At 39.0% G+C, this 14168-nt stretch overlaps 1 protein-coding gene across 6 annotated transcripts in view; it reads right to left on the bottom strand.

Annotated features, from left to right (window-relative positions):
• Positions 1-13600, bottom strand: part of MACROH2A1 (macroH2A.1 histone) — a 38583-nt gene extending 24983 nt beyond the window's left edge. For all 6 annotated transcript variants that reach the window (XM_086471062.1, XM_086471064.1, XM_086471063.1 and 3 more), the window contains exon 1: positions 13429-13600. In XM_086471062.1, the coding sequence (XP_086327188.1) occupies positions 13429-13600 (172 nt within the window). The remainder of the gene's footprint in view (positions 1-13428) is intronic.
• Positions 13601-14168: the final 568 nt, after the last annotated feature.

Genomic DNA, 14168 nt, shown 5'->3' with positions numbered 1-14168 from the left:
GATACCTGAATTATATCACGTTATTCCTAACTGCTATAGAATACCCTCAACAGACATCTAACTAAAATTATCATTTGCTTTTTTTATGTCTAATCACTGAGGGGTGAATGCACACTTGAAGTCCTGTGGTCTAAACTGTATTTACTTTTTTGTCCTTTTAAAGCAGTTCCCCTAGATTTTTGACTTTTTAGTGTTCTTCTCAAGGCTACTATGCGTGCATCTCCTATCAGGTGGCAGAGTACTAGACACACAAATGCTAGGTTTTTTTCTCAAACCTGCCATAAACATGCATTCTGGCTTGCATTGCTTTTACTTTTTTATTACTGGAAAAGATGCTATTCTGAGGTTCTCATTTTCAACATTATGGAAGCGTGTAAGCACACATCCAAGTTAGGACACTAAAAATACAAACACTGCTGCTACATTGACTTCATGATTTTTTTCTTTGTCTGAGAAGAGGTTTCTATCCAGAAAAAGTAATTGTTGAATCCTGTTTGTTTGCTCCTAGTAAATTATCTCCTTAGAAGAAACTTCCACTCCTGACAAATACATTTAACAGCTCTGCATACGATGGCTTTTATTGGAATTAGGAAAGATTAACTTGCTCCCCTGCAAGGATCTATGAAGTGAAAGTCTAGAGCATTACCTGCTAACTTATCTGTCTTCAACTCAACAAGCCGTAGGCAAAGAATGCAATTAATTACAAGAAAGCCTGGGGAACAACTAAAAAAATGACATAACATGTTTATCTGACTTTGCAATTATGTGCTGTTGCTGTCCCCATTATACATAACTCTTCATCTCCCTCTGTACAGACTGTGTTTCACTGTCGCTTTTGGTATATTTTCTTTTGCAAACCTGGTAACGTTTGGAGAAGAAGAGAAAAAAAGAAAATGAACAAGTCTTTTACCTCCACTACAGACTAATATTTTAAAATTTAACATTGGAATAGGGTATGAGATCGATTTCACATTTAACAACTGACTACATCATGAAAGCTTGACCGCAAGATTGCTTTAGAAGCAAACAGAACTGAATTAAGACATTAATCTGGACATGAAAAAGACTAAAATCAAAGCCCACAAGACCACATGGCTTTACCATAACACATAGTAAATCTTACGTAATACTATATAGAACAGACTATTGCTTTTCATTAGGCTGAATTTAACATGATTCTCCAATTATTTTTCATCTAAGTCCCGTAATAAGTTAGTTATGGCACCTACTGGAAAATGTACAGCTGCTTCTGGATGTTCTAAACTCCATCAAGGATTTTGGTAGGCTTTCACTACTTTCGAATTCTCCAAAGTGCACAATTAACTGTATTACAGGGCAAGACAGAATATTAAGTCTAAGCCCCCAAAAGTAACTCAACATTTCATGCTGAAAACAATTGCTTTAATTTATTTTTAAAGGAGGATTAGCAGGGTAGGGTCAAGCTGACTATGCTTTCCACACCTCCAAAGAACTCAATTAAGCTGGCATAATCCTTTTCACACACTTCTCGAAAGCCACAGCTCAGACACATGAGGTTTAGCTCCTGTTCAGCACTGCACACAGCCGCCTGTTGTGACAGAAGACTCGCGTCACCTTCCAACAGACAAGCTGCTCACGGTCATCCCCACTGACCTGTGTCACTGTCATAACGCCAGCATCTCCCCCTCTGTAGACCAGGAATTGTTTGGTTTGTATCTCAGACTTTATTACCGGCTGAAAAGCACGGGAAGGATTTGCCTCAAACAGCGGACGACTTTTCGGTTTGCCTCTGCTTCCCCCACCTCTGCTTCTTTACTGCGCCAGGCACTGCCAAACACTTGGGCCATGTTATTCTCTGCAACTGCTCAGCATAACTATGCAGACAGGTCATTTTGTAACTAAAGAGTCTAAGAAAGTGTTATGCCTGTAAAGCACAGAGGAATGTTTTATTTGTTCCTCATAAAACCCAAATGTCTGCCTTGTACAGTGGAGAACTGTTCTGGTAAGCGCTAAGCCCTCTTCCTTGGACAGGAAACTCATTTCAAAATTACAGTTTTCTAATGGTCCTTTAGGGAAGTTGAGGTACCCCACTTCCCTTTCAGGAACAGAACGCTTTGCACTGGCGTTGAGGACCGCAAAAGAGGAGCTTGGGGAAAGGGAGAGAGGCGGAGGAGGAGGGCACGGAGGGTGGAATTTGTCTTCTGGCCTTCTCCTCAGCTCAATAATAATCATCAAGTATTGCTTGTGCACGCAGAGAGACCCACAGCACAGAGAACAGCAAAACTCCGCTACGCACACAGGTCTGGTCAAAGAGGCACCCTGCCCTCTTTAAAAACAGAAGGTTGGGAGGTATTTGAGCTGAAGCCAACATAGGCAAGAATTTTGTGATTTAGGACTGACAGAGACAAACCTAATCCAGACCCAGCAGATCAGAGCACTTACAAATACTAGAAATGAGGACTTGCCGGATCCGGAGGGGATCCGGACTACTTGTCTGGATTTTGCTTGCAGCCAGCTTTACCTTCACATCTGTTTTATGCTAGTTTAATTCTAAAGATTTAAATGGTTTTTCATCCGTGTTTTAGGCCAATTTTAAATTAGATGAAAATCTAGCGCTCTCTGTAAGGGAGCTGACTCGAATTTCCAGAATAATCACTCTGGATTTAGGTGTGGAGCTGGAAAGAACAGTTGGTGGGAAAAGATATTTAAAACTGAGATTGGATCTGAATTCTTAGGTCAGGACCATCTTTGGAAGTGCCATTCTACCAGGGCCAAAGGTTTGAGTCATTGCAGAGTTGTTTCATTAAAGGTAATCTCCCAACAGCGGGAATAATAATAAGACATTTTAAAAAAATAAAAAAATCAATCCCTGCAACTGAACAGAGTCAGGAGAGAAAGCTTTGCTTCTGCTGAGGCAAAAGAAAGCCTTAAGAGCTTCCATGACATTAGGATTCACTCTGCTTGTATTTATCCAGCCAGAAGACCCAAACAAGGAAACTTTACAAAAAAATTGAGGCCTCACAGAAAGGATGTAAATTGCGTAATGTCTATTCCATTCCTTTCATATATTTACTCAAGGCATTTCCCCCCTAGAGAATAATTACACCACCACCACTCAGGCAAAAGGCAACTATGAGACACACTTTAGAGAAGTACTGAACACCAAATGTCTGCTTTTTTTAAAATGAGGAAAATATACATGTTATTCAATATTATAATCTTTTGAAGGTATAATTCTTCAATTACTACATATTACAATTACAACAAATCTTAGGTTAACATATATATTATATTTGCACAAATGGCTCTTTCTGTGCTTTTAAATAATTCCAAAAAAATCAAAACAACGTGTTGCTTTAACTGAAGACACAAAACAATCCAGTGAAAAAGCTGTGAGAAATATATAATTAGGGAAGAAAAAAAAATAAGTAGGAATGCCATGTCAGCATGTGATATATTCATGTACTGACAGCTGTTATGCAGCAAGAAAAGGGATGGATGCCTTAGAAGTCTGACTATAATATGAACACATCCATTTGATTTCAAAGACATAGTTGTGATCTGTATTCTTCTTCTTTCCAGTCACCTTTAAAGTAAATGGTAAAAGTGGGAAAAGAAAGTTCTAAAAGTTAAGAAATTTTCTCTTAAAAATCAGCCCAAATGGAGTTCTCATTTTATTAAGTGAAAAAATCCTCTGCAATGTTAAAACTAGGCAGATGGATATGGGTAGTGAAAACTGGTCTAAGCCTGCTCTCAGCAGTTGAACCAAAACTGCCTTTTTTTTTTTTCTGCTGAGGTTTTTAGAAGTTCAGTTGAATATTTTTAAAGGAGAAAACAGGTTGTATATCTTTGTACTTAAGCCTGAGATAAGACCACAGGAAAAGCTGTTCTCAAGGCATTTCCTACCCAAACACAACCAAAAAGTGTTAGAAGTCTCCACAGAAACCTCATCCTGAAGCAAGTTTCCCAAGCGAGCTCCTTATCCTTTCCTTGCAGACTCTGATCTCTGGCCATCTCTTGGATATCCTACCAAGTCCTCAATTTCATTATTTGCATTCCGCTGTTGCACAGTGACACTGCTCTGCCTTGAATACCATTGCTTTGGTATTTCACAACACACTCAAATTTTGGAAGAAGAATTCAACACAAGGTTAAAATGAAACAAATTGCTATTAGACCTGAACAAAGCAGGCACAGTAGCAACTGCAGAGCTGGATGGAAACTAAATCAAATGCATTCTTCTCCCACCCCTGGAGAACACTCTAGGTCATGTATTCTAATTTTCAAACAAAATATTATTGGCCACTACTGAATAAAACTCCTTTAAGGCCTAAATGACAAGGTCTTTAGCTTATCATGCGTTCCGGGCTATAATACTCTTGAAATGTAAATACTCAATTCAATCTGGGCTGAGTTCATCCCAAAAAATGTTGTTCTTTTTTTCCCGGTTTACATCTCAAGCTAAAACACTGCTGTTGCGTCAAATCCCTTTGTCCACCTTCTCTTCAGGGAGATGAAATCATAGCTTTGAAAATTACACTCTTAACAACTAACAGGTGATGTGTTGACACGAGGCCAGTTTCTGAACATGCAAGTTCCAACAGGAACAAGTCAGGGGTTTCTAAAAAAACCTGAAGCCTCTCCTCAAAAAGAAAATTGAGAGCAATATACAGAAATCAAAGAAAAATGAATGTTGATACAATTCCACTGAGAAAATACGTATTTGCTACAAAGCCAATTACATGACAAGGAGTCTGTTTATTGTAGTTTAAATTACTCATCCTTCCATCAGCATTTTATTGACTTCAGAATCATTTTACATGATTCAGGAAGGTTTTAACCCAATCAACCCCAATCAGCCAAGACTGTTAAGAGTTTCCTGCATTCTTCTCTCTGTGTATTCCACCCAATCCCTCTGGAATCTGCCATTGTGAGAGTGAAGGTAGAGTCATTTAACAACACTTTCCCTCTTGTGCATTCCAATAAAACGGTTCTCAGCCTTGGTTCAAAGTCATAGAAATCTGATGCAGTGAAAATCAATTCAAGAAATTTTACTGCTTTAAACAAGCCCTAATGAAATCTCAACTGGGCAATCACTCTCTTAGCATGCGATAAAAAACCCAAACCCTTCAGTCTTTAGTGTCTGAGCTGTATCAAAACTAGGTCCCTTAAAGGAGAAACTGTTAACTTTGCCAAGTTATTGTAAGTTTTGCGTGAGGCAGATGACAGACGGCTGTTTACATAAAACTCAAGTTCAGGCCACAAAAGCCACTTCCACTTACGGCCTTCTGAACTGACTCACTTTTCTTTTCAGCTCTTTTCTACACTTTCATACCGTCCTCTTTTTTTTTTTTTGGGTGATCCAATGTTATTTAACTTCCTAATTTTTTTAATTTCTTGGTTTACTACTGGTCTGTAAAAGGCATGAGAGTTTACTTTTCATCAAAACCTGAAAGTGAATTTAATCTCAAAGGTTATTTATTACAACAGTCACACCCTGAGTACTAAAGAGATTTCTTCTCCACTGACTTCAGCAACCCTCATCTAACTCAAATTAACCTCTTTTCTTTTTCAGTGGAACTTCCTCTACCTGGCAGTTTACACTTTGCTGTTATGCCTAACAGTTTACATATGTTTTAGAAATGCACTCAAACATGATTAATGTAACTGCTGCCAGACATTACTTGATCAAGCACAGCATGTATGCTCTGGTCTGGCTGTTACAGAGTACAGGAGACTTAGTCCTAGCTTAGTCTTTGACCTTTGCAGGCACATGCTAGAAACTCACATTTCCAAACATTAAAGAAGTCAAGTGGCAGATGCCAATCATCTGCTGAAACTCAGTGAATATTAATAATGTTATTAACAAAAAGAGAACTTCATATTGAAATTTTGAGTTTACTGAAGTGACTCCAAACCCTGGGCTTGAAAGAGGAAACAGGTATGTGTCTCAAGGGTTCCTGCACCCATGCCCCTACAAAGAGGAGCAAGACCTACAAGTCAGTGTCAAAGGCTTTACCAAACAACGACCAAAAGCTGATGCAATCCATCTATGCTGTGCTCTCATTTTTCTAGCATACCCATTTCAGCGTGATCTGGCAGATGGTGATAACTGTTTTATTAGCTACTGCCTCTAACAGCGAGGGAAGTGGGATTCAATGTCTATTACTAAAAATACTATGACTCATTAAGTTGCTCTTGTCTCAAAGTCTTTCCCTCCACATCAAGCCTTTTTGTATCAAGATAGCAATGGAAGCCATAATAAATCCAAGTATCTGTAGTCAAATACAACTGCTATTATTTAGAAGAAATACGTACAAGCATACTTTACAGAAGCAGCATAGGATTGACTATATAGCATGTTCAATACCTCTTCTTTGAAAAATGTCTCAAGAACAAAGCGTGTAAAATACTCTATCACTTTGGGTGTTCAGTGGTAGGTGAATGCATGGACTGGCTATAATTTCACTGGAGCAAAAGCTACACCCAGCCTGACCTCCTGCCCCCAATGAGTGCCCAAGAGCAGATGCTCAAGAGGATTAAAGGAACAGGCAAACCTAAAATGCTGTTTTTCCAGAACATTCCCTGTGATTTCAGCCACATGCAGCCCAGTGGTTGCCCAACTTAGAAAAATCATCTTTGTGTTTAGTCCTCCAATGGAGTTTATTTGTATGGATGTGTCTAACTGTTTTCTGAAACCATTCAGAATGGTTTGGTGTCTACTTTTGGTATACATCTTGCAATAACAAGGCTCACTACATCACAGATTTTTGCACTTTGGAGCAAAAGTACCTCCTGTTTGTTTAAAAATACTGTATTTCACTGTATACCCCCTACATTTATTTTTCCCCAGTGAAGTTTTGTACTGAGGATGAAGCTTTTCATCTGACTGCACCTAAGAATCCACATGGAATTTCATCCCTAGAAGAAATGGAGGGATAAATGTACAGTGGAAAAAATACTGAAGACTAAACACATAGCACGATCTGAACTCAGGCATTCTTAAATAATCCTTATGGAAAAAACAAAAGGGGAAAAAATCATGCTTACAGCACTTGATTTAAGAACTTCTAAACTTTGAGAAAATCTGAGGAAACAAACTGCTTGCTAAACACTGCACACTACTCCAGAAAGGTAGGGTATCATCCTGCTTTCTAGCTATTTGTGCTACAACTGTCAGCCCCAAGAATAAAGGGCTAAAGAAGAAAAGACTTAAGCTTTATAGATTCTTTTGTTCTTCTCAACAAGAGATACAAGTTAAAACAAAGATAAGGGTAGACAAAAATGCATAGCAAAATCAGCCTCATTTTTGTTTTACACTTCACTTAAACTCCATTCTTCAAAACAAAGGGTGATCCCAACATTACAGTGAACAGCCATTTATAGTAGAAGTCACTGTTTTGTTGCAATTTAGACAAATCAATAGATCTAAGGATATCAAGATATAACCAGAATTTAACACTTTCAACGGAGAAAATAATTCAGTGATCATGATGTAAAAGCCAAACCAAGCCAGCTCAGCATTTAGTACATTATCGTGATACGACACGTATCACAATGCAAACTGATGCGTATTCACCCCTCTGAAATAAGTGTCTATATCGACACATCAGAATGCAGCGTTAGGGCCTTCATTATGAGAAAATGCTTAGGCTTTTATTGTGTTTCATCAAACCTGATCTGCGTAGCTGGGAGAATACATTAGGACCCTAATCGGGTAAGGAATTTTGCATTAACTTAGCTTTTGTAAAGTTTATGGGACTACAGATAAGATAGGCACACACGTAAGTGTTTACAGCATTGGAGCCAAGGAAGGGCTTATCAGTGAAAGAAAACTCTTCATTTATACACATTTGAGGCAGACTGATTCATGGATTTCTAAGTTCAGAAGGTTGGTCATTTAAGTGGTAACAAGGCAAAGTTTTCTATCTAAAGAGACACTTACAAGTATAGCAATTTTAAATCGTGACAATCTCACTCCTCTTAAGAGCATGACACAAGTAAGAGAGAAATGTTACAAAGGAGCTTCGCTACGCTGGTATTTTCGAAAGGTCTCTGCGTGTGAGGCTACTGCCACAAAAAAGCCTGCTGTATTTAAGTCCAGTATTAATCCATATTAAAACCACACTGGATCTGAAGAGGCAGTTTCACGCTTGCTCAAGGCACAGGTCCTCCAAGCCCCTAATTTATTTTAAACCTCTTTTGGGACACAGTCTGTGGCACAACACCGTAACAGGGATTAGCATTTCTAAACTGCCTGTTTAAAGAGAAGAAATGTATCTTGGTAGTGAATGCATGTTTCAATGCTATCAAAAAGATACTGTCACTTAATCATCATCTTAAATTTCATTACTCCCGAAGGATCGTTATTTATAGTAGCCTCAGAATCCCTGGAACTTGAATCTGCGTTTAACCTAATGCTTTTTCACTGTGGACCTCTGAGCTCCCCTCTGCTTCCACACAGAAGTTCAGCAGTACATCTGCTTTCACAAGCAGGGCAAATCATTGTTCTCCTCTGTGACCCTGTAAGAATTTTCAGCAGCGAGCAGAACCCCAGAGGTGAACAGCAGTTCAAGTTGATCAGCTTGCACATCGGAAAGTGAGCATCTGAAGCGAGCAGTTAAACTTACTGCATTCAGGAAGGACTTTCATTTTACAGCCAATCAGCAGCTGGCTTAAGAAAGTTTTCCACATCGAAAATTAATCAAGATGAAAATGCAACCAACTGAGCTCCAGCACATGAACCTTCATTAAGGGATTCTGGTGACATCAGAAAGCCTGAAAACAAAAACTCAGGTAAACACCAGAATGCCTCAGATGCAATTCCATCCACGGGATTCAAAAGGTGCTTATTCTACATTTTAACAAAATACATGATCAACAGTACACAATAGGCAATAAAAATCCAGTTGAGGAAAAAATCTAATGGAGAAAACAGACGTTTAACATTCTCTCCTACCTTACTTCAGTACTACAGAACAAATATAAATCAAAATCTCATTTCTTCTGTATTCCTGTTCTCCTGCTGTTTTATAAACTTCTCCTTCTCCTCATTTGCTATGACATTTTGGCAACTGAAAATTATTTACAGTGTCGAGAAGACTATGGGGGGGCAGGGGGAGCAGAAATCACTTGCAGGCCTGGTTCTTGCTGCCTTTAAATATGCTCAAGAGATTTCTGCCTTTTTTTAAGGGCAAAGGGGTATCTTTTTCAGTTAGCAAGAAACCTGGATTATATTGCAACTTGTGCAAGCTATACATCTGAAGGGAACACATCTGATTACATGTGTGGCTGGACCAGTTCTGACAAATACAAACCACACAACCTCATCTGAGTGGCTGCGATGCCCCAAGCGAAGTTTGTGACCATCCTCTTGACTGACCTAGTTTGGGTTTTGTTTTTTTTTTTAAAAACATAAACTGATACTGGCACACTACTTCGCAGAGAAAATAAGAAGTGGATTGCAGATTTCTGAAGTACACGTCAGGGAAGATAAACAGGCAATGAACCATTGTAAAATAAGTGCCACAATAAGGAAAGAACACAAAATGAATTACTAACCCTGAACTTCTTGCCTGCTTAAAGTGGTTGATAACGCTCAAAATTAGTTCTGCAGCATAAGCAGAAATTAATGAAATATTCTGGCTATTCCCTGCAAGACAGGCAGCACTGCATGAACAGCTACTGCAAAGAAGGAAAAGTAATAAGAACCATGCATTATAGTTCTTCAGCATCCACAGTATTTCTCCAGAGTAAAGAAAGGAAGTATATCCACTTGCTTCAGTATTGGAAAAACTCAAAGGTACCTTCTGCACATTCACCCAGGAACACACATTTCCTTCCTATTTACAGTGGAAATCACACGTTGCATTGCTTCCTTAGGTGAAAAGTATGAAAGAATAAGCAGGTGATAGGCTTAAGAAACCAAACTGCACACACTGGGTGTGCTGATGAGAGAATTATTTTGTAATATTACTTGTAGGTAACAAGAACTTTTAGTGAGTAAGAGAAGGAGAATACTCGCTGTGCAATCTGTTTGTGTGTCAAGTATATTGAAAGGTCAGATAAGGAAAACCACTTTATTAGCTGAAGACCAGAAGACAAATTGTACATCTAATAATATAGTAGTTTTATTATTATTATTAGTTACTATGACAGACAACACAGGGAAGATGTACTCCAGCCAGCCCCTGTAAAGCTGTCAGAAGCCAAGAGACTGAAAAGCAGCACAGCAAAGACGCACAGTTCTTAGTTCCCAGCGAGTGAAGCAGCCAGACTAATTCCTGCATGCTAGGACAGTGCATGCTCCTGCTAGCAGAGCTGTACTGTGTGTAAACACGCTAATACAGAAGTGAGAGAGCACCACAAGTGTAGACTGAAAAACCACTTTGTCCGGCACAGACTGAAGAAGGGCTTAAATTACAAATAGACCCCCACACTACAAGAAATCATAGAATGAGTATTTCTACTTCCTGATGAGTAGCTGTACGTACACGGTAACCGCAAGTTACCTTCACAGTGCAAAGTGGATAAAGTCGTAACTACAGATGGACCCAGAACAGAACTCCAAGCCTGAACAGCTGGAAGCACTATGGAAGTTCAAATCTCAAATTGAACCAAACCAAAATCCCAGATCTGAGCACATTATGGGCTAATTTCAGATTTACATCAGAGTTAAACTTCAGCAAAGGCCAGTAAAATTTAGCACCTCATCTTCTAAAGGATTAAAGTCAGTGCCATATTCTGCACACACATGAACTAGTTTTCAAGCCTTAGTAGGTTCCTTTCTATTAGGTCACGTCTCTGTCATTTCCCCTCCTAGTCTTTGCTGAAGTTCTTCTTTCCTACAACTGCTTTTGATATTTTATATTTTCCTCTCCTTCCTGGATGCACAGGATTGCTTCTTTGAGTTAGCCAATTTATTAGCGTGCCACTTCACATGGTCTCCTTCCTATTATGTCACATTCCTGCTTCTATTTTGAAATGCTTTGATTTAGTCTCAGATCATGTGCTGACATGAGCATCTTTAAACACTCTCCTGGAGAGAAGTCAGGATTCCTCTGGTTTTGTTAAGTAATAGCTGCCAAGAGGTAAAAAGAACACAAACCAAAAATCTCCAAGCGTCCCATTTCAAGGGAGTGTTTCTGAATTATACTGAAAAAGATAAATGACCTGAAGTTCAGAAAACATACTGAGCATTAAAGACTAAGAAATTACACTATAAAGAGTGTGAAATTCTTACTGAAAGAGAAGTGGGGAAATGAAACCCTACCAGACTGAAACAGTCATAAAACACAAAACTATTACTAACTCAGTGAGGATAGAGTATCTGTGCTTTTGAGATGTATCTATGTCTAAGAATGAAAGAAAACGCTGAGATACAAGATACTACGACTATCTACCTAGCCTTCAGAAGAAGGAAAAAACCACCACCAAACAAAAAAGCTTAAAAATATTCGAAAGTAGAAAAAAGAAGGTACTTTTCCCCTTCGCTCTCCTTCCTCCACATCCCTTTTTTCGTTTCCCTAAAGAAGCGATGTGTGCAACTTTTTCTGGCTTTTTTTTGGTTATTAATCTCCTCAGACAGTTTCTCAGGACGCACAGCAGTTAAAGAAACACCTTTATTTCCCCAGCCTATTCTTAGCTGCCTAAACCATCCCTGCCTCGGTAAACACCCCAAATCAAACAGTTAACCAACAACATGTGCTGCTCATTAGCAGTGCCTTAAGCTCACCTGCATTGTTCTGGTTCTTTAAAAGGGCGGCATTCAAAGCACCCTTCACCCTAAGAAGCAGTTTATTTGAGTCATTATTGCTGTAAGCAGGAACCTAGCTGAAGGAAATGTTAATTTTTTAAGGCCATCTAAGAAGTTTAAAAGCATTCTTTTAAAGAAAAGGCACAAATAAAGGAAACTATGAACAAGAAAAAAAAAGGATATTTGATGGCTGAGAAAATCCAATAACATAATATGAATCCCTTACCAAAAAACAAGCACTCGATTATTCTCTAATGTCACCAATATTCATCTTTAGGGGAAGAAGAAACCCTACAGAAAAAAAGTCAGCCTATTTCTGTTCCTCAATGCCAACATCCATTATAAGCTCTATCTAAGATCGTCTTAAGAGTCAGGTCACTTTGGTTTTAAATGCTCCCAGCAAAGTTAAACCACACACTTTGCTACTTTGTGCTTAAATCAAAGAACGAACTGTACCTCTTCCTCAGAGGCTCAGCACCATTATAGCTTAAAGACCACTGACCCCTGAAACACTTGAGCCTGCTGGAACCAGAACACTGACATAAGCAGACGCAATGTAAAAAGAAACACTGCTACCAGAAATGAGATCTAATTCAAGCTTTTCCTTAGTCAAGCTAATAGAATCCGTCTCCAAACGCTAATCCATCCAGCACTTGGGCTTTTTGCTAGATCCCTAGCCTACAGGGAGATGCTTGTAAGTCAATCTGGACATGCGAATGTGACTAAACTGGTGGTTTACTCTTATCAGTTTTTTAAAATGTATTTATTTTAATTGAACCAATGTTGTGAAAAGCCCATACCTTGATGCTATCACAGCTGGGGCTAATTTTCCATTAGAAGACTACTTTTGTAACATTGTTTGTGGGGTAAATTTGCAGTATTTCAAGTCTTGTTTAAGGGGAGAACTGCTATGTAAAGATCTTTACTTGCATGTCTAGTTGTGTATATCTTTGGGCAAAGCATTTTCTTCCTCTGAAGCTTCTTTCTAAACGGAAGAAAAATAACACCGTTGTCCTCCAAGAAGTCAGTGTGAGGATGAGCTAATTATTTAAGGTGTCCTCATTCTGATGTGATGAGAGGAACAGAGAAAGGACTACAAATGTAAGCAAAGCAGCTATGCTGATCCGGGGCAGATGAACGGAGTGTGCGTTTATACACAGACTCAACCAAACAAATCACAAACAGCATCTGTAGCCTGAAAAATAATCTGTACATTGAACAAAAATGTTTAAACAGCGCCGTAAGCAATCTCAGCCCTCTGTAAACATGGAGCAGCTCTGCATTTAAAAGGAACATATGCATGTAACAGGCAATTACAACCCAAACCAAGCCAGCAAGCACAAAATCAGAGCAGGAGGGACTGCAACACTGTAGGCCCAGTCCATACGCACCGAGGTTAGGAGGAATTCTTCTGACTGCCAGTGTGGATGAAGACTGTTTACAAAGGGTCAAAGCAAATGCAGTGCTGGGATGCACAAAAGCCATCAAAGCTCTAAGTCAGGGGTGGGGTACCTTGGTTTTGGCTTAGATGTGTGATCAGCACAGCACTTGCTTCAGCTGTTACTTCTCTAGTCATCTATAAATCAGGGATCTATTTTTGTGGGGTTTTTTTTGGTTTTCCTTTTTTTCTGTGCAAATTCAGTTTGCATTATTACTTCCAGTGCTGCTATTTCACATTACTCAGCAAAACCTACCAGTCAGATATTCCAGTACAGCAGCCATGTACACTGGAGCACCAACACCAATTCTGTACTTCGGGTGGCCTTTCTTAATGTAACGTAGCATCCTTCCAACAGGGAATATGACCCCAGCCTTTGCGGAGCGGGAAGTCTTGGTTGACTTCTTCTTTCCACCCCTGCTGGACATTTTGTCTGTACCGGGTCTGGAACAGCACTCTATATATTAGGAAGAAAAAAAAAAAATAATAAAAGGTTATCAATAAGGACTGTTGCTGTAATACCACATACTGAATTTCAAGACAGATCAGTATTTTGGGGTAGGCAATGCATTAGGGTGCCTAAAACATACAGACAAGTTGCCTTTCTAGAGTGTATATAACAAAAGCCTAAAATAATATTACATGGAATGTTTATTTGGCATTGTAATCTTGGCATAATTTTATACAGTAAATATATAAGCCAGGGAAATTATTTCATGTAAATCTGCTTTAGAATTACTTTTCTGAAATTCCTAACAGATAAAACCCGGTACCATTAATGGAGCAAAGTGTGATAACTACCTAATATAAAATAGAGCTTCTGCATTAAAGCAGAGGACGCTTTCTGCAAGGAGACGGACACAACCTCTGGATTAGGCATTTGAACAACCACGGTAGGACTGTCACGCTCATGAATAACTATGTTCCTAAACAGGAAAACCGCATCCCCTGAAAGTTTCATAAAATGTATTCACCTTCCTTAAAGAACCAGATTTT

Source organism: Leptosomus discolor, chromosome 10 (genome assembly GCF_034619465.1).
Source record: "Leptosomus discolor isolate bLepDis1 chromosome 10, bLepDis1.hap2, whole genome shotgun sequence".
Classification (NCBI taxonomy): Eukaryota; Metazoa; Chordata; class Aves; order Leptosomiformes; family Leptosomidae; genus Leptosomus; species Leptosomus discolor.
The sequence above is the reverse complement of the archived record's forward strand: the minus strand, read 5'-3'. Positions and strand labels throughout refer to the sequence as shown.